This window comes from Vulpes vulpes, chromosome 2 (assembly GCF_048418805.1).
Source record: "Vulpes vulpes isolate BD-2025 chromosome 2, VulVul3, whole genome shotgun sequence".
Taxonomy (NCBI): Eukaryota; Metazoa; Chordata; class Mammalia; order Carnivora; family Canidae; genus Vulpes; species Vulpes vulpes.
In genome coordinates, this window is record NC_132781.1 from 107738463 (window position 1) to 107756672 (window position 18210).

The 18210-nt window shown below is 38.7% G+C and overlaps 1 protein-coding gene across 16 annotated transcripts in view; it reads left to right on the forward strand.

Moving 5' to 3' along the window:
- The window catches only part of BEND7 (BEN domain containing 7), an 80209-nt gene that overhangs the window by 31373 nt on the left and 30626 nt on the right, over window positions 1-18210 (forward strand). For all 16 annotated transcript variants that reach the window (XM_072749486.1, XM_072749484.1, XM_072749482.1 and 13 more), the window contains 2 exons: window positions 1067-1332; window positions 12853-13078. In XM_072749486.1, coding sequence (XP_072605587.1) covers window positions 1067-1332; window positions 12853-13078 — 492 coding nt within the window. The remainder of the gene's footprint in view (window positions 1-1066; window positions 1333-12852; window positions 13079-18210) is intronic.

An 18210-nucleotide genomic window follows, 5' to 3' on the forward strand; every position in this document is an offset into this window, starting at 1 on the left:
AAGATGCAAATACCAAGCTCAAAGTATAAATACCCTTTATTTGCAAACTGATGGGAAATGATCCATATTTATGTGCATTTAAAGATCTTTAGTTTTCATTTGGCTTATTTCTGTAAAAAAGCAGGCATATCCCATGATCATTTTTAGTAAGCCATATTGCTACATGAAGATTTAAATAATGATGCCGTGTTTTTCTATTACACTTTCCATCAGAATATTTCTAAATGGTTAACAAACATGACTTGCCAGAGTACATCTGAGAACTATACTTACCATCTTTGGCTTCGTTAAGTATATATATTTAATACTAGTACTTGGTGTTTGTTCAGTGCTTTTCATCTTTGGAATTCCACCTGTTTCTGGATTTTACTGGTCTTCCTGACTTGCGAAGAACTATATCATTCCTATTTTTCCACTACCTAAAACCAAGGTATGGAGGGCAGCCTGGTCAGAACCCAGTAGTGTAGTTCTGTGGAGATGGTTGTGCGTGGATAACGTGGTTTGTAAGGAAGGAGGAACTGGCCCTGATAAAGGACTAGCCGGCTTTGCCTACATAACGTACGAGTCATGCCAGACTCATTCTTTAGTAAATGATCATCATTGCTCACTCTCAGTCAGTGTTAGTGCCTGTAGATTGCTAGCAGCTGATCAACTTACCCTCCAAGGATGATTAAAATATTCCTAAGTTTGGCTTACCAGAAAGCTTGGACATCTACACCTGAACTTAAATTCTGAGTTCCCATTTATATGAAAATGTCCTGCGACTTATAAAATCACACTCAGATGTTTTCCTACAGCTCAGAATGCCTTCCACAGAACCCAGCAGCAGCAGTGAGTGTAATTATTTAGCAGCATCGAGGACAGTGCTTTTCTGTGTGTAGACCTCTAAAGTGCTTCAAAGACGTCATTTGATGACCTGCAGGTCCCACAAGAGATTGACTCTGGTCTGCTTCTTTGACTGAACCGTGCTTCGGTCTCAGTTAGTAGAACATGTAGATAGACGGGCGATGGTTTCTCCTAAGTTAGACTCAGGTGCCTGTACCCTATTTTTGTTCACTCTTCACAGTTGGAACCCAAAACAGACAACAACCCCCGATTTCCCTTATATGCTCCCAGCGAACTGCTGTCTCACGCAAGAGAAATAAAAAGAAAAAAGTGCCCCCAAAGACCATTGAACCTCTAACTGTGAAGCAAAAGTCTGGCGCATTCGAAACTGAGAAGAAGACAGCAGGGGCCTCCGAGCAGCCTGGCCCCCCGACGGCCGAGCACCCCTCTTCTGGGGAGAGCCGTGTGCTGGGATTCGGCATCGTCCTAGAGTCGCCTGCCTCAGATGTAAGTCCATGTTCTCTGGCTGCTCACACTAAGGTGATGGAATTTTCAGGAATCTTATAGTATTAATACACATTCCCCTTAACTGGTTCTGCCCAAGAAAACTAGAGAAACTGCAAAAGACCCATGGGAAAGAGGAAAGGAAGACTATTAATAATTTCCTTACCTAGAATGTTCTCTTCCAAAAATCTTCAACCTCATTTATTTGAACGTGTTTCCATTCTTTATCCCTGCACGAAGAAGGGTGATGGAGTAAATAATCTGCTCACTAATTTCTTTAACAGTTTTAATTCTGAAGTGGCCGTTTTCAATTTCCTCAGCGTAGAGAGCTAAAAGAACATAATTAAATCCTTTGTAAATGGGCATAAATGAACAGAACCTTACAGATAAGGTCACACCTTTCTAGAAACACAAACTAATAATAAAAAAAGAGCAGTAGTGCTAATTCTATTTTATAGATGCAAGCCACACTGCTAATTAGGTTGCAGTGCATGCCATTTACTCTTTATAATGATAGGTTAATGCTCTGCAAAGGTTTTTCTATTTCAATATCATAGCTAGAAAGTTGTTGCAGTCCTGGATGTTGGATGACATCTAAGAGATCCATCCGACTTGTCATCTTATAGCTGTATGACCATAAACTGAAGTCCTTAAGAATGTGCTATTTTTGCAACTGCATACTCTGTTTACAATATCTTTATCTAAGTACATTAATGTGAACCCCGTCTGGTTGGGAGAGTTCTTAAAATAAACAAGAGTGAGTGATCTATTATTATCAGTTTGCATAGGATGAGAATCCTGCTGAGAACACCCACGGGCCTATATGGGATTGGAGTTTGGCCCTACCTTTTAAACTTTAAATAAAAAATAATTGCTATTTAAAAAAAGATTGTCCCCTTTCAGATTGCAGAAAGGCAGCTTGCTAGCGTGTATCCACATTGGGTCTTTAATAAAGGGAGGTGACTTTTTTAGACTAGAAAGTCATTTGAACTTTTATCCAACCCTCAACATGAAAGGGTTTTATTGTTTTGGTTTTTTATCTTTGAACAAATGCTAAAATTAAGTAGTCCTTCTAGACTCAAAACTTAACTTTAAAAAAAATCATTATTGATGTAATGTTCTACCCCAGGCCAATCAGCTGATTTGATTATATCATATGCTTATTGGAGCTAAGGCCCTGGTTTCAAAACCCAAGTCAATCACCTATTTGGAAACAGAGGTGAATTATTCCACAACACAAAGTACATTCCATCTTAAGCAGTTTTCATTAACACTTTTATGTTTTTCTTGAATTTTCTAAGAGTTCATTTCTGATGGACATTAATATATGAGGAGCAGTCATTTCCTTGTGTAAATCATCTCCTAAATGGGTCGCTCTAATGCTGATAACTGAACTTTCTCCTTTATTTTTAAGCTCCAAATATACTTCAGAGATAAATTGAGGAAGATCTGATAAAGGCCTTATGTACATTAATAATAGAATTTTTCTTATCTTTACCAATATCACCATTTAAATTTTGTTCATATGCCAAATAAAAATAAATTTCTTTTTATTCATGATTACTTTTGCTAACAAGAGCTGTTAAATTTAACACAGCACGTTCACAATTGTCCATGAAAACTCAGTTAGGTGCTGATTATCTTTAAGGAATAACATGCTTCTAAAAGCAGAAAGTATATGGAGATAATTATCTTTACATTATCCAGCTGATAGGCCGTTTGATTCATCTGTTCAACAGAAACTGTAACTGCACCTAGAGGTCTGTGCAATGAATCCCATTGTTAGATGAGGCAATTTTGTCCACAGATAGTGTTTGTTGGAAATAATGAGACCAGCTTTCAGGGTCCCTGGCAGGGCAGGGGTTGGGGTAAGAATGTGTGGATTGACTCCCTTACGTGATGGAACTATCAGTTCAAAGGCATCCAAATTTAGGTACTCTTCTATTCTTTATTATTTCTTAGCCATAGTCCTCTTAAAATTTGGTGGAAGTCCAGAGGAGAAAACAGAAAATATATAATAATCTTGTAGAAATTGTTCTCTAAAATGGATCTGAGAATATGTAATATAATTGGATATATATAAATGGATGAGAATTCTGTGTTTGTGTATTTGAAGATGGGCCCTGGGAAGTACCCAGCATTGGGAGGATTAGGTCCAAAGTTGCAGGGTTGGGTAAGTGGTCCAGTGCTGCCTGAACAGCTATCTGGCTGACACTGGTAGTGGATGATGATGTAAAGGTAGAATGGGGCCAAGTAGTAAGAGCCCTAATATGCCATGCTGATGCCCTTGACCATCATCTTGTGGGCACTAGGAAGCCATTGTAAATCTCAAATAGAGGAGTAATCATACCTATGTCTTAAAAGTGGAACTGCCTTATGGATAATGAAAGTTGGAGAGAAGAGAGTAGAGACAAAGAGACCAGGAAGAAGAACGTCACAGTCTACTTGAGCAGTGAGCCTGCAGAAGGAGAAAGGAGGCATTTAGGAAGTACCCACACAGAGGACTTGGTGGCTCAGTAGAAAGCAACCCCCACATTTCTCTCTTAGAAAACCAGGTTCGGTCCTCAGTACTGAGGTAGGGAACACAAGGGCAGAAGCAGGCCCTTAGGTCCAGATGGGAAGCACAAGTACATTTAGTATCGCAAAATGGTCCTTAGATGTTTAGAGGGGAGGAGAAAGAGCTAGAAGCAGTGAGAAAAAGACATGTAAAACCTATACTTTCGCTGCTGTGGTAGGTGTAAAAATTCCCATTAACTTTTTCTAATTCACAGTGTATGAAGTCCTCTGTTTTGCACCATGACTTTTAATGTCACCCCAATACAGATAGGCCCCACGCAGGGCCTTTCAGGGAGACCCCTGTCATCTGAGCGATAATGGTTACCCCTACTCAGATGTGGAAAAACACTGTGATCTCCTCAAAACCACCTGCACTGTCCCTCAGTGCTATAAATGCTAAATGGTAGAGAATATGTGAGACTGTCCTCCTACAGTGCCTGGCACATAACAGGTACTCAATAAATGTGATTTAGTCTGCAAGTGACAAAATATACAAAATAAACATTTGAAACTTTAGGTCTAGGGCTCAGCTTTAATTAGAACCCTCTCTTCAGCTTAACTCCATTTCCTCATTCTCTCCTCGTTACCTGTCTCAATACTCCCACCAAACAGGCTCTGACATAATTTTTTTAAGATTTATTTATCAGAGAGTGTGTGCACACAGGTGCGTGCACACAGGTGCATGCACAAGACTGGGGGAGGGGCAGAGAGAGAGGGAGAAAGAATCTTGAGCAGACTCCCCACTGAGCAAGGAGCCTAACGTAGGGCTCGATCCCAGGACCCCGAGATCACGACCTGAGCCAAGACCAGGAGTTGGGTGCTCAACTGAGCCACCCAGGTGCTCCCAACATAATTCACTCTCATAGAATTTTCTATACTAGTCCATAATTTTTTAGAAGATTTCCCCTCCTTCCAGCAAGGAATGCCAGTTTCTCCCAGGGCAGGGGCAATAATTGTAGTATCTGTGTGCCACCCTGCACTAAAATAATTTTTCTCTTTCATCCCTACTCTTAGAGGTGTCATTCCTGTCCTCGTAGATGAGGACACTGTGGCATAAAGGGCTTAAGTATACAGCCAGGTCTGTAGTTGTCCTTACCCACTGAGTGCCACACTCGGGTGCCCCTTCTAGCTCTGTTCCTGAACACGACCCACACTCAGTAACCAGTCACAGGATGATCGATATGTGAGGAAAACTGAAAGGTTGGACTAAGGTAGTTTACTCCATTTACTTGGAAGTTTCTAAAAGAAAAGTGCATGGTAAAAGGCACAGACTCTGAAATCAGGCTGCCTGGGCAAGAAGCTCGGCCGGGTAACCCCTCACCTCAGTTTTCCCTCCTTAAATTGGGAACAGTAGTAATGCTGACCTCCTAGAACTGGCCTACTGGAAGAGTTAAATGAGGTAGTCTATGTGAAGCCCTTAGAGCAGTTCCTGGTACATTTTAAACACTCAATAAATGTTGGTTCTTTTTTAAACTTTAGCAGTCCTAGCTAAGTACCTTATAGGGACAAATATAAATGTTTATTAAATAACTGAAGTGTACATATGCATGAACAAATACACTTGAAGAAATAGTGTTTATAAAAAGAGAGTGGCCAGAAATGTTTCTACTTTGAGGCAGGACTATTTGACCCATTTTAAATTAGCACATTAAATACGATTCAAGCCTAATTTACACAGAAGCCAAAGCAAGAGCCCAAAACCCAAAACCAAATTTCAAATTTAAATACAGTATTTCCTTCTTTCTTTTACAACCCCATGCTCTGCCAGTACTCAGACAAGGCAGCCATGAATTTTTTGCAGTCATTGTTTTTCCCTACTTATTTGGATGTAGTAAGTAGTGTCTTCCAGGGTAGATATATGTGGCCCAAGCTTGTTTCATCACTGTTGCTTTTTGTTTGGCTTGTTTTTTGCCTTTGGTGAAACACTCAGATCAGTTTTTAAAAATATATTTATGAGGGCCACCTGGGTGGCTCAGTCGGCTGAGTGTCCAACTCTGATCTCCGCTCAAGTCTTGCTTCTCAGGGTCATGAGTTTGGGCTCCATGCTGGACATGGAGCCTACTTTTAAACATAAAATAAAATACATATATATATTTACATATATATATATACATACACGTATGTATATATAATTTTTAATAGTAGAAAACTTTTTTCTCTTTATTGGAATTATTGTGAACATTTTCCAGTAATCCTAGATTATATAGATTTAAAAGTTATCAGAAGATAAATCTATGGGGATCCCTGGGTGGCGCAGCGGTTTGGCGCCTGCCTTTGGCCCAGGGCGCGATCCTGGAGACCCGGGATCGAATTCCACGTCGGGCTCCATGGAGCCTGCTTCTCCCTCTGCCTGTGTCTCTGCCTCTCTCTCTCTCTCTCTCTCTCTCTCTGTGTGACTATCATAAATAAATAAAAATTAAAAAAGAAAAAGAAAAAAATAGACATTTAAAAAAAAAGAAGATAAATCTATGGCTACCCATCAACTGGTAATTCATTGGATTCTGGATAATTTCATTGATGTTTATACTAAGTCATTTTTCTAAAAAGTAATTTTTTTTTATTTTTTTTAAAAAAGTAATTTAAAATATATTGCTGCTCTCAATAGAAGTAGCTTCCAAAATCAGAACCTGTTTCCTTAACACTTTCTTAACCCAATAAATACACAATCCACTGGGAACCAGTAAAGCACATCAGTCAAGCAAGCGACTGTTTATTCATTGACACACTGAACTTAAAGCAGATATGCTTGAGAGTGTAGATTTCAGAGCAGACTGCTTGGGTTCAAATCCTTGCTCTGTCACTAAGTAGCTGGATAATCTTAAACAAGTTACCTGACCTCTCCAAGCCTTAGTTTCTGCATCTGCAAACTGAGGATAATAAAATATTCCCTTGGCAGGGTGAGGATGAAGTTAGAAAATCTGCTTCATGTGTGTTAGCCTAGGGCCTAGAATATGGTCTATAGTGAATAACTCTTAATTACATCACCATTTTCCAGGGTGTACCTAAATGAATGAAATAGTCCTTAACCCGCAAGGAGCAGAGGAGGAAAGCATGTAAGCAGTCGTAACAATATGATAGGACTTAAGCTCTAGTCCTGGTCATGACAGTCAGAAGAACGCAGAGGAGCCTGAAAGAACAGGATTTGCCCTTGGCCTGGAGGGTCAATGACAGGACCTCAGAGGAGCAGTTTCACTGGAGTTAGGGTTGGAAGAAGCTAGATGGCAGTGGCTAAAATCTTATGTCTTAAACACTTGGGCTCAAATGTCTTTAGCATCAATCAAGCCATAGTGCTTAGAGTCATTAATTTACCACTTGAGGAAGGAAAAAGCTAAAAACATCTCCAGAAGACTTTGGAGTGCCTCGTTATCCAAGTGCATGGAGAAGGTTCAAGGGGCCAAGTCGTATTGTATTTTCTAAAGTTAAATGCTTAGTTCTACCAATATTTTGCCAAATAAAAGATCCATATTGGCCCTTTAATAACTTCTTATCGTCTTTATCCAATTCAGCCTGAAATATGTGCTGGTATATAGACTGTGATAGAACTTTTGCCCGAGCATTTTTACTTACTACAGAGCATCCACCTTATAATGGACTCTTGATGTGATACCTCCAAGGTGGAGCCTCTGCCGCATCAACGCTGAAATTCTCTGTGCTCAGCTAGACCTGCTAAAGCAAGCCTGCCTTGCAGTTGTGGTGTATTCTCATGGGCACCCAGCTCACTGGCCGTGATTGTGGCATTGCATTTAGTAAATAGTAATAGTAGTTCCTGCTAAATCTACCTGGAGCAGACCTGAGTTATAGGAAATGATTTCAGTGTTTCCCAAACAAAAGCAGATCACATTTGTGAGCAAAATGAAGTGAATTCAGATCACATATGTGAGCCAAATAAAGTCAGTTATGAGGGGTTTTTTAAAATTTCTTTTCATAAAGCCCATTTACCTAGAAAAACCTCTAACATACTGCAAAATAAATACTAAATGAAAATAAAGGATCATCATATATGGAAGTATTAGGAGCGGAAAGACTAAATTCACAGTCCTTAAACAGTCTTATAAATTCCGTTATATGAAAAAAAATTAAAAATAAATAAAATAAAATAAAATAAATTAAAATAAAATAAAATTTCTGTTATGTGTTTTCAGTCCCACATCAGGGAGTTTTAGGCCACAGAATCCTGCCTCTTCATCCATGGTTATTTTTTTTTTTTTCGTTGAGCCAGTCTGAAACTTAACTAGCTAGCCACTGGAGTATACCAACTATTGTGTGTAATTTATTAATTTGTGATTGAAAATCTGAGGTTAATGTCCAATATGAATATTCATGCAATTCTTTTTACTCTTTTAACCAGTAACCACATTTAGCTATTTGCATGTTTTACTAATTTGGCATTGATTAACACCTTATGGAAAATAGCCTCTATCAGAATTGTTTCCTCTGTGTTTGATACGATCTCTTTAAAATTGCTTTACATATTTTACTTCATACAGGGGAATCAAATGATACGCTCACTCACAGGGACTGAAGGGGAAATCTTTTAATTTACCTGGTTAGAGGATTCCCCCACGCAAACTAGATCTTGACCTTAAGCAAAGGAAGGCCTCAGCTGAAGTGCAAAGAGAAGCAGGAGAGTTACTGCCGATAGGGCTGGGTCCGTAAACACTTTCAAGGGTCATTATGACTACACATGATTTTTGCCTCCAGAACTTCACTGGGTGTGAGACGTGACACCCCTGGATAAGGAAAATTCAACATTTGATACACGCTGGTGCTGAGTAGCTGCAGTACCAAAAATGGACAAGACAGGGGGATCCCTGGGTGGCTCAGCGGTTTAGCGCCTGCCTTTGGCCCAGGACGCGATCCTGGAGTCCCGGGATCGAGTCCCACGTCAGGCTCCCGGCATGGAGCCTGCTTCTCCCTCCTCCTGTGTCTCTGCCTCTGTTTCTCTCTTTCTGTGATAAATAAATAAATAAATAAATCTTTAAAAAAAAAAAAAAAGGCAAGACATCATGAAAATCCAAATTTGTAAAGCTAATTCAGACTCTTAACTCTTAAGATGATGACTCTAAGTGTCGTAAATTCCGCCCCACATTTTGTGTCATCCTTTAAAGATTGTAACCCCTCAGTAAACAATAGAACCTGTCAGTATATTAGCGATCTGTCTTTGCTTAAATATGAGACAGTGATGCCGTCAAAGAAAGTCGTTTGTAAAATGATACTCATTTGAAATAGTGTTGTTTCTGTCATAGGTATCCTTAGTAAGCAGAGATCTCATTTAAACCAGCACCAGAAAAATAAAATAAAATAAACCAGCACCAGTAAACAGAAGGAAGAGATTCAATGGTACAATTGGAGTTTTAACCTATTTTTAAATATATGTGCTCACTACATAACAGTACACTGCAATTTTCTCTCTAAAATGGAGGATATCAGAAGGTTTCATAATAAAAATTTGAGATTAGTTTTCTTCATGTCTCAGAAAATAAAGCAACCCCATTTTTTTAAGGAATTGGTTTGTTGCTTTGGGGTCCCTTGTAGACTCAGCATTAGTGCCCCTTTACAAGAGCTAAGAAATCTGCCTAACAGGACCTCAAGATCAGGAAGGAAGCAAAGATGAGTCACCCTTGCTCTCCTGGCTGCCGCTACTACCTCAAGTAATAAAACTGACTCCAGGCTCATAACTGGGTGAGTTCACATTCCTTGATCTGGTAAGAACACTTCAAAATAACAAGATCTGTCCATCAGCAGGTAGTGGACTGGGAAACACTGACAGCTTCTGCAGTAGGATAGTGTCTCAGAAATCAAGAGACCAGATGATCCCAGGGGGAGTCTCCTTGCTCCATGGAAAACTCCAGATATTTAGTTTCAGGAGTGGCAGCAAGCTCTAGAAGCAGCAACTGCCTCTGTGTCCTCAGCCCTGCCAGACAGCCCTCCTAAAATACTATCCTGCCCCTCCCTGGCCCCGCTCACCCCCTCACCCACCAGATGCTGCTCCGCGTCCGGCACATCTCATTTATCACTTTGTACTTTATGTAATATTTGTGTATGTATCTCATCTAGTGAGCCTGACTTGAAACTCCTTGCACGTGGAGTTACACACAAAATAAATATGTCTTGACCAAGTCAGGTTCTCCAAGCAGTCTGCTCCTTGAGTTAGCACAAGTGCTGCCCCCAAAAAGTCTGGTACGCTGAACCATGGCCTGGCAGGCTTTCAAACACACTTCCTTCATATTGGGCTAAAAGGTCTCTAAATCAATATTATTTTTGAATGAATGAATTTTAAATGAATTCTTACATAGTGTTTTGTTTATTCTGACAAATATCTATTGGGCAATGATGGGGCATTTGGCACTCTGAATACAAAAGAGCGCATGTTCTCATGAGAAACACAAACTCCCAACCAAATAAATGCAGCATGGAAAGTGCTAGAAACACGGTTCATAGAAAAGACTGAGTATGTGAAGAAAGGGGTGGCTCATTTTTGCCTAGTACCTAGAGGAGGTCAAACCAGGGTCAAGCCCTATAGGGTAAGTCCAAAGGCAAGTTCTGGGAATCTCAGGTCAGGTGGCTGAGTCTTAAGCACCTGTTTGATGGTATCAGAATTCAGCAGAGATCTATGAATGAGATCAGTTGGTGTCTTTCCCTCTTGACTCCTGAAAATTGAAGGGCTTCTGTATCATCTGAGCCTTTCATAGACCTACAAGCTGCTTCTGTAAATTGGGAATCCTTTTTTAATGGCTTTCAAATGACATAAGAACATGATGAATACTGGGTGCTACACTATGTGTTGGCAAATTGCATTTAAATAATAAATAAATAGTGAAATAAAATAAAAATTAAAAATGGTATAGGAACACTAAGCTAAAATCTGGGATCAGTTCATTTAGAATAAGGTCTAAATGCAGCCATAGATAGGCACAGCAAAATTCTGGTTATGAATAAAACTTCATCTTAGATGATGTTGATAAAATTCACTCAGTCTAATATTTCCACATTAACTCATTCAGCAAACATGCACTGTGAGCACTCAGTGTGAGCCAGCTTCTGTTCCAGGAGTCAGGGATACAGCCCCCAGCTCCCAGCAATGCCCCTACACACCCTTTACCAGCACCAGGACCCAAAACTCAGCAACGAGTCTGACAGCACTGTTAGTGTAGTGATACTTGCCAAGTATCCAGGGACCAAAAGCTGAAAGGAAAAGTGAAGCAGAGACATGAGATGACTTTGTGGATAATCCAGTTGAGAATTGCCTTTGGGAAGGGCAGCTCCCAAACTGCCCACATCATCTGAATCATTTATGCCCTCTTTCCTCTGACCATAGTGTGCTAGGCATTTTGAGAAACACCAGGACAAACAAAAGTAGTAATTCCTCTTCTCCAGAAGAAAACCTAATCCCACATCCTCTTGTTTCTAATAGGGTTCTAAAAATCTAAAGTCATACCAGGTTTGCAAAGTGATAAGTATGATTATCTAAGAATAAGCTGTTATAATACATCTTACTTATGTGAGATTTTCTTCTTTTTTCCTTATGAAAGTTTACCAATAAAAAAAAAGTTTACCAATTGCATTTCTTCATTAAAGTTACTCTTTTAGGGGTACCTGGGTTGCTCAGTGGTTGAGCATCTGCCTATGTCTCAGGTTGTGATCCTGGGGTTCTGGGATTGAGTCCTGCATCAGGCTCCCTGTGGGGAGTCTGCTTCTCCCTCTGCCTATGTCCCTTACTCTCTCTGTATTCTGTGTGTCTCTCATGAATAAATAAAATCTTTTTTAAAAAGTAAATAAAAATTAAAAAAAAATAAAGTTACTCCTGCAGAGTTATCATGTTATAATTAACAGTAAATGACTTAGTAGTTTAGATTATGACTAACGAACTTTTAGCTACTCAAGAATTTATTGAATACTTACTATGTGCCAGGCCCAAAAGACACAAAGTCTGAGTTGTGGGTGTCAGAAAGGGCCACAATCTAATACATAATTACACAGTATAATAAATGCAGCCATATAAGGATGTCACATAAATACCAGTGACAGGGTGCGTGGCCACCTCCATGGGAAGGAAGGCGTTTGCAAAAGTTTTGAAAATCCAAGTATTCACTAGGTTGCCAGATGAAAAGACAAGCTGTAAGCATCCATGGAGTGCTGACAGAGTAATTATTACCATCTGAGCTTATATCCTACTACTAAGAGTCTGAGTTGAAAGACACCTAATAGGTCTTCTGTTCCAGCATCCTAGTCAGAAAATCCGTGACAGGGAAGCAGCGTGACTGGTATGTAGATTTTTCAGTGGTGGTCTGGGACATGGCTTCAGATTCTTCTTCCAAAAGTAGGGGTGAGAGGCAGAATGAAACTGCCAGGGGCACCTGCTCATCGTTGTTGTTTACTTTATGTATTTGTTTACATAAGTTTTCACTGGAGAAAAATATAGTCCCACCACTGAAAACCACTGGCAGAGTAAAAAGAGCATAGGCCTCTGGGTAGCCCCATATTTGCATGCTTAGGCAAATGAAATGAAATTATTTAATGTAGGAGAAAGTAAAGCGTAATGCACTGAGTATATTCAGATTATTTTTGTCATTTTGTTATGATCTCTTTGGACCTTAGTTCCTTCATTTAAAAAAATAAGGGTATTTCACCCAGAAATCTCTCAAGTCCCCTGTAGCTCTACAGTTATATGAGTTTGTGATGATCTGTCTTCTCTTGACTGTTTCTAAAGACAAGAATGTATTTTCAGGGTACTCTTCTCTGTTGCTTTCAAAGAGACTTAATGCTAGAATTAGAGCATCTTATTTTGTAAGTAACAACTAGTCACTGGTTTTATAAATTGCATATACTAGCACACAGAGCCAAAACCACATTGTTCATAGGATATAGACACTTCAGTAGCTAGTGATGGTTTTTTTGTTGTGCATATGCCCAAAGTCAAATGCTTCAAATGTTGCTTTTAATGAAATATTTATGTTCTTTTGGTAGCCAGAAGTGCAACTTGCTGAAGGCTTTGATGTGTTCATGCCTAAATCACAGCTGGACTCTATATTGTCAAACTACACTCGCTCAGGAAGCCTTCTGTTTAGAAAGCTGGTGTGTGCATTTTTTGATGACAAGACTTTGGCTAACTCCTTACCCAATGGGAAGAGGAAAAGAGGACTCAATGACAACCGGAAAGGACTAGACCAAAATATTGTGGGTGCAATAAAAGGTTGGTCTGCATCATTTCATTTTATGGGTTCTTTGTTGAGCTTTGCCTTCAGTTCGTAAAGATACAGCTGAAACTGCAGTCAACTAACCAGAGGCTAATTTAATTTGCACCTGGCAGTTTACCCAACTGGTGTGGCTTTGGGGTATATGAGCTCTGCAACTCAGCACCCCAAATATCACTAGGATTTGGTATTTTAAGGTGATGTTGACTTGTTAAAATCATGATTTCAGAGCCAGTTTGTCTTGCTGCAGAACCAAAAAGTTTTTTCTTAATTGTCTCTTAAGATGAAAGTATCCTTCTCTCTTAGTAATTTCTAAGAACTTCATCAAAACAACTTTGACTTCAGTTTTTAGTTATAAATAAGAATAAAGCTAGGTTGCTTTTTGGAAAATAAAACAGTCCTCTCCAAAGTTCGGAAGCTGCTTTACCTAGGTCCTGGCTTCTAAAGACATTTTAATTGTCAGTGAGCCCACTGTGAAGCCAAGCCCTGCGCATGTCCACCTATTCCGGGCCTACTCTGCTCCCTCTGGTTTTGTGTATGGAGTCACGCCAGTCACCTGGAAAGAAAACCGTGAGTCTCTCCCACTTAGCACTGTGAACACATACCTGAGCTCCATTACAAAAGCCACACATGCATATATGAGTTCATTTATATCCAGTTCCACATCCTAGACCTATTTGTTAACTTTAAAATGTCCCTACATAGGACTCTGACAAATGTAATTTCGGGTAATAGAAGTACTTAAGTGTTATTTTCAAAAAGAACGTAAATGAATTCTCCAATGTAAACACAACTACCATGAAAATGGAATTTGAGATCAGGCCTTAATTTACACTAAAATTGTTGATAAGAATGTTCTTCACTGCCTCGTTCCTGCCTGGCTGGGGTTGTGGCCTGGGACTAGACATGGAGAGCCTTCCCTCCCCACTCCTGCCCCCCATTAGCTTGCAAAATGCATAAATGAATTTAATAGTGCTTAAAGGATACTTGGAAAAACCCGCGATTAACTTTACAAAATAACGTGATTTTTAAATGACATTAGCAAGTACCAAACACCCTTTGTTCATGGCCAGAAGGATCTAAGCCTTCACTAACAGAAGATTTTTCATTCTCCAACAGAATTTTTTCACTTAAGGTGACAGTTGAGTTGTATTAAATAAGAAAAGCTGCAGAGATACTACAATCTGTGTCATTTCTGAAAAGAATGATTCAGCCTGAAGTGACAGTAAAAACAAGATTACTGAATTTGAAAAATAGTCAGTGATGTAAGTGAGACCAAGTGAAGTCAAGAAGGGTCTCATTGCAATTTGATGTACCTGGAGCCTTCTAGAAACATGAAGGTCAAAGCTAATGATGCTTTTCATGCAGAGGCTCTTAGACACATTGAAATGTAGCCAGAAATTGTTTTCATTTCTTTTTTTTTTTTTTTCAGGACAATGTATTAACAGTATGAAAGTATTTGGAAATCAGGGAACCGTAAATGACCATGTTCCATTTTAATGATAGGAGAGGAGTTACCCTAATAATAGATGATAATGAAATATATCATTACAAGTAGAGTGATAGGAGTTTATTCTTCCATTTTCAGTTGAGACTGGACATCCTACGATAGTTTGAAAAAGTATATTACACAGAGAATTAGAGAATATGCCTTTATTTTCTTCACAGCCCTACTCTTTAGCTAGAAATAAAAATGGTTAACGAGGCTTCCACTCCTAATGCACAATACAGATTATTCAAATCAAAGAACTTAAATTTCCATACACTTCCTTTATTGTTGAATTATGTCTGGCATTGAAATTCTATTAAAACAACAAAACACTTTAAAACAGATAGAAACCCAACCATAAGCACCAACTTAAGTCAACAAATATCATATATTCACTTACTTCCTTGTAGTATTTACTCATAAATGTGTTTATACTTTGGTCTAGATTTTTTCCCCTAATTATAAAAATAGTATACACTTATAAAAAATCCAGACCGTAGGAATATATAGAAAGCTGAAAGGCCTCCATAATTCCTACAATATTTTCCCCCTAAAATCTTTATTCAGAGTATGACGATGATATCAGATTTATCATTCTTAGAAGGATATGCTGTTTGTAATGGTCAGCCAATATTTTTACCTGATTCATTCTGATAATTTCTCATAATCACCCCGAAGACAAGCTCTGTGTTAAATATTTTTTACTTCTTTTTGTGCTTCACTAAGAGCTTTACATATAGTAGAGTTTCCATCAATACATGTTGGGTGAGTGAACAGATATGGGTTTTTCTTTTTTATCTTGACTTTGGCCTTTAGTAGTTGACAAGAACTAAATACCCACCCTTATATCTTCTCCCAACCAGTTTGAAATAATTTACATCAAAATGTTGTAAATATTTACCAGTTAATATCAATGAGAGAAAAAAAAGAGAGGGGGGGACCAAAATTCAGTATAAATTTGGTTACAACTCTCTCAATTTCCTAATACTTTTTTCCTTTACATATATAACCATACTTTCATTAACCCACGTATTATAATAGAAAGTGGTTCTTGAAAGTAGTTCGTAATTGAAGGTCTTATAATATAACTCTCCCCAGTTTTTCTTGCTATTTATTGGTAGAGATAGAAAGGGAAGTTTGCTTCCCTAACCCAAGTCTTTTGAATTGGAGTGATCTGGGAAAAAATAAAATGGTTTCTTTGTACATAATGGAGGCAGAGCTACTCATGTCACTATTGGTATCTGCCACATATTTTGACAAGATTTCACAAATCTTAAATACTGTCTTTCTTCTCTATCATTTAATGCATCAGTACCGTATTCATTTCAAAAGTTCTACAACCTAGGAATATACAAAGACTGGTCGATTTTATAAAACATTAGAACTAAAAATAACACTAAGGGCTGCGTTCTGTTTCTTTCTTTCTTTCTTTTTTTTTTTTTTTTTTTTTTTTTGCATTCTGTTTCAAGTGAAGTGATTAGGTTGGGTAAAACAGCAGTGGCGGGAAAAGATGAACGAAAATCTAAAAAATGCTTATAAGTAAGAACAGAGGTGGGCTGAAGAGGAGTTTATTGGGGGATTATTAACAAGGTTCTTTGTAATGATAATTAATATTCCCCATGACAGTATCTTGAAACTAAAACATAAGTCTCTTTGTAAAGATCACACTTTTCACATATTTTCTTCTGTTTTATGGTGGTTAACACTTAGTGGTAATTCATTAAAAATTCATTTATAAATAGGACAAAGTATTGATGATGAAAGGATCTTTAATTAGAAACAGTCACCTGAGCACTTTGAGTTTAATGCTGGAAAGAAGCAACTTATAATCTTATTAAGTAGAGCCTTAGATTCCAGTGCTGAGGATAGTTTAGTATCTTGGATTTAATTCAGAATTGATTTCATGGCCAGAACATAGAATGGAGGTCAGTACCCAGGTACACTCTCCTCGCTTCATGCTATACCTGCTGGAGACCAGCTAAATCTAGATATCATATGCCAGGAGACAGTACAGTTTGCCTTAGTGAGAGTTGTCTAAATATTCTTGTACTCCTCGGATATCCAGTGATGCTCTTCAGGAAATATAGTTGCTATAAAGCAATTTTTAGAACCTGGATTATGGCTTTAAATTCAGCTTCATGATGATTAGTTGAGAAAGTTTTATTACTATCAAACTGTACTAGATTCTCGAGTCTTCTTGCATTCAAAGGAAATTGCGTACACCTGTCAAATGAAAGACCAGTCAGCTGCTCTCAGTAGACTCTGTGCAACACACAAACACACACATAAACCCAAACTGTGACTCCCCTGGAGAGCAGTTCCCACCTGCAGGGGGTCACAGCCTCCCCATGAGGGAACACTCCTTGGTTGGTGGTCCTCCAGAAACTTAATATGCCTCTCACAAGACTAGAAAGCCCACCTATGGTCAGCATCACCATCTCAGAGGCTCTGCCTAGCTGGCCACCAGAAACCTTGCATTTTATCCCGACAACTCTGGGGACTTGTAGGGTCTATACGAGTTCTTTCAGAATACCTTTATTTTGCATTTTTTATTGCACATCAGACTATTTTTTATTTGATCTCACATAGACGTAAATTAATATGGTTGGGATGGGATATACCTCCAATTTAGTATTTATTTTTTGATGGCCACTTTTGTGGATCCTAAGAACTCTCTGTAAGATCAAGGACGGACCAGGATCTTGGGTTTGAACACCCTCACAGAGTCGGTGATACCTTCATTTACAGGAGAAAAAACTGAAGCTCTGAGAAATTAAGTAACTTAAGGATAAATATGTAGTAGCTGGTAGAGCCAGGATTTGGTTCCAGGTCTGTATGGCTCCCAAGCCACTATCTAGCACAATTCTTTCCTTCTGAGAGGGATATCTGAAAGGAAAGAAGAGAGATATCCCAACCTTAAATTTCAGTCTTAAAATTTAGCATTTTTGGATTTTTTTTATAAATTCCAGTAGGAAGGTGGCTATACAAATTACTTAAAACGACCAGTTGGTTACTGTGTATGCAAAGCATATTCAAAGAGAATTTCTGGATAAAAGGCAGCAGCTATACCTCAGTTTACTCAGCAGCTTCAAGGGCAGGTTTTCCCTTAAAGCTAGTGATAATTGGTCCCATCATGCTAGGGAGGAGAACTGAAGTGCCATCCCTTCCCTAAGGAAAAGAGACACTTCTGAGACTCTCCAGTACACGGAGCTTGGAAGTCACACTGCATGTAAGTAATTTTATGAAACTGTCTGTAAATTAAATTCTAGCTGAACTGTTTGGCAATTGAAACCAATTGATGAATGCTTTAATTCAAGAATCCTTTTGGAAGATGCATAATCATTTGTTAATTTTTCTGTTCATATTTTTACATAACAGATCAGCTTAAAACAGGATAAACTGCATAATATATAACAGCAAAATAATATGTAACAACTCTATAATTACTTCACATACATAGCTGTCTCTCGGCTCGGGAACTCTCATGTAGTTGTGCTGTTTGTATTTTCTCACTTTTTATGGAGGCCCAGTGACAGATAAATGAAACTGAAACTTGGCCAGTCTATGTGTAAAACCTGGTATGTTCAACCCTTTCCATAGTGAGTCCCATATTTCAGTTTCATGTCAGGATTACCTGGGATA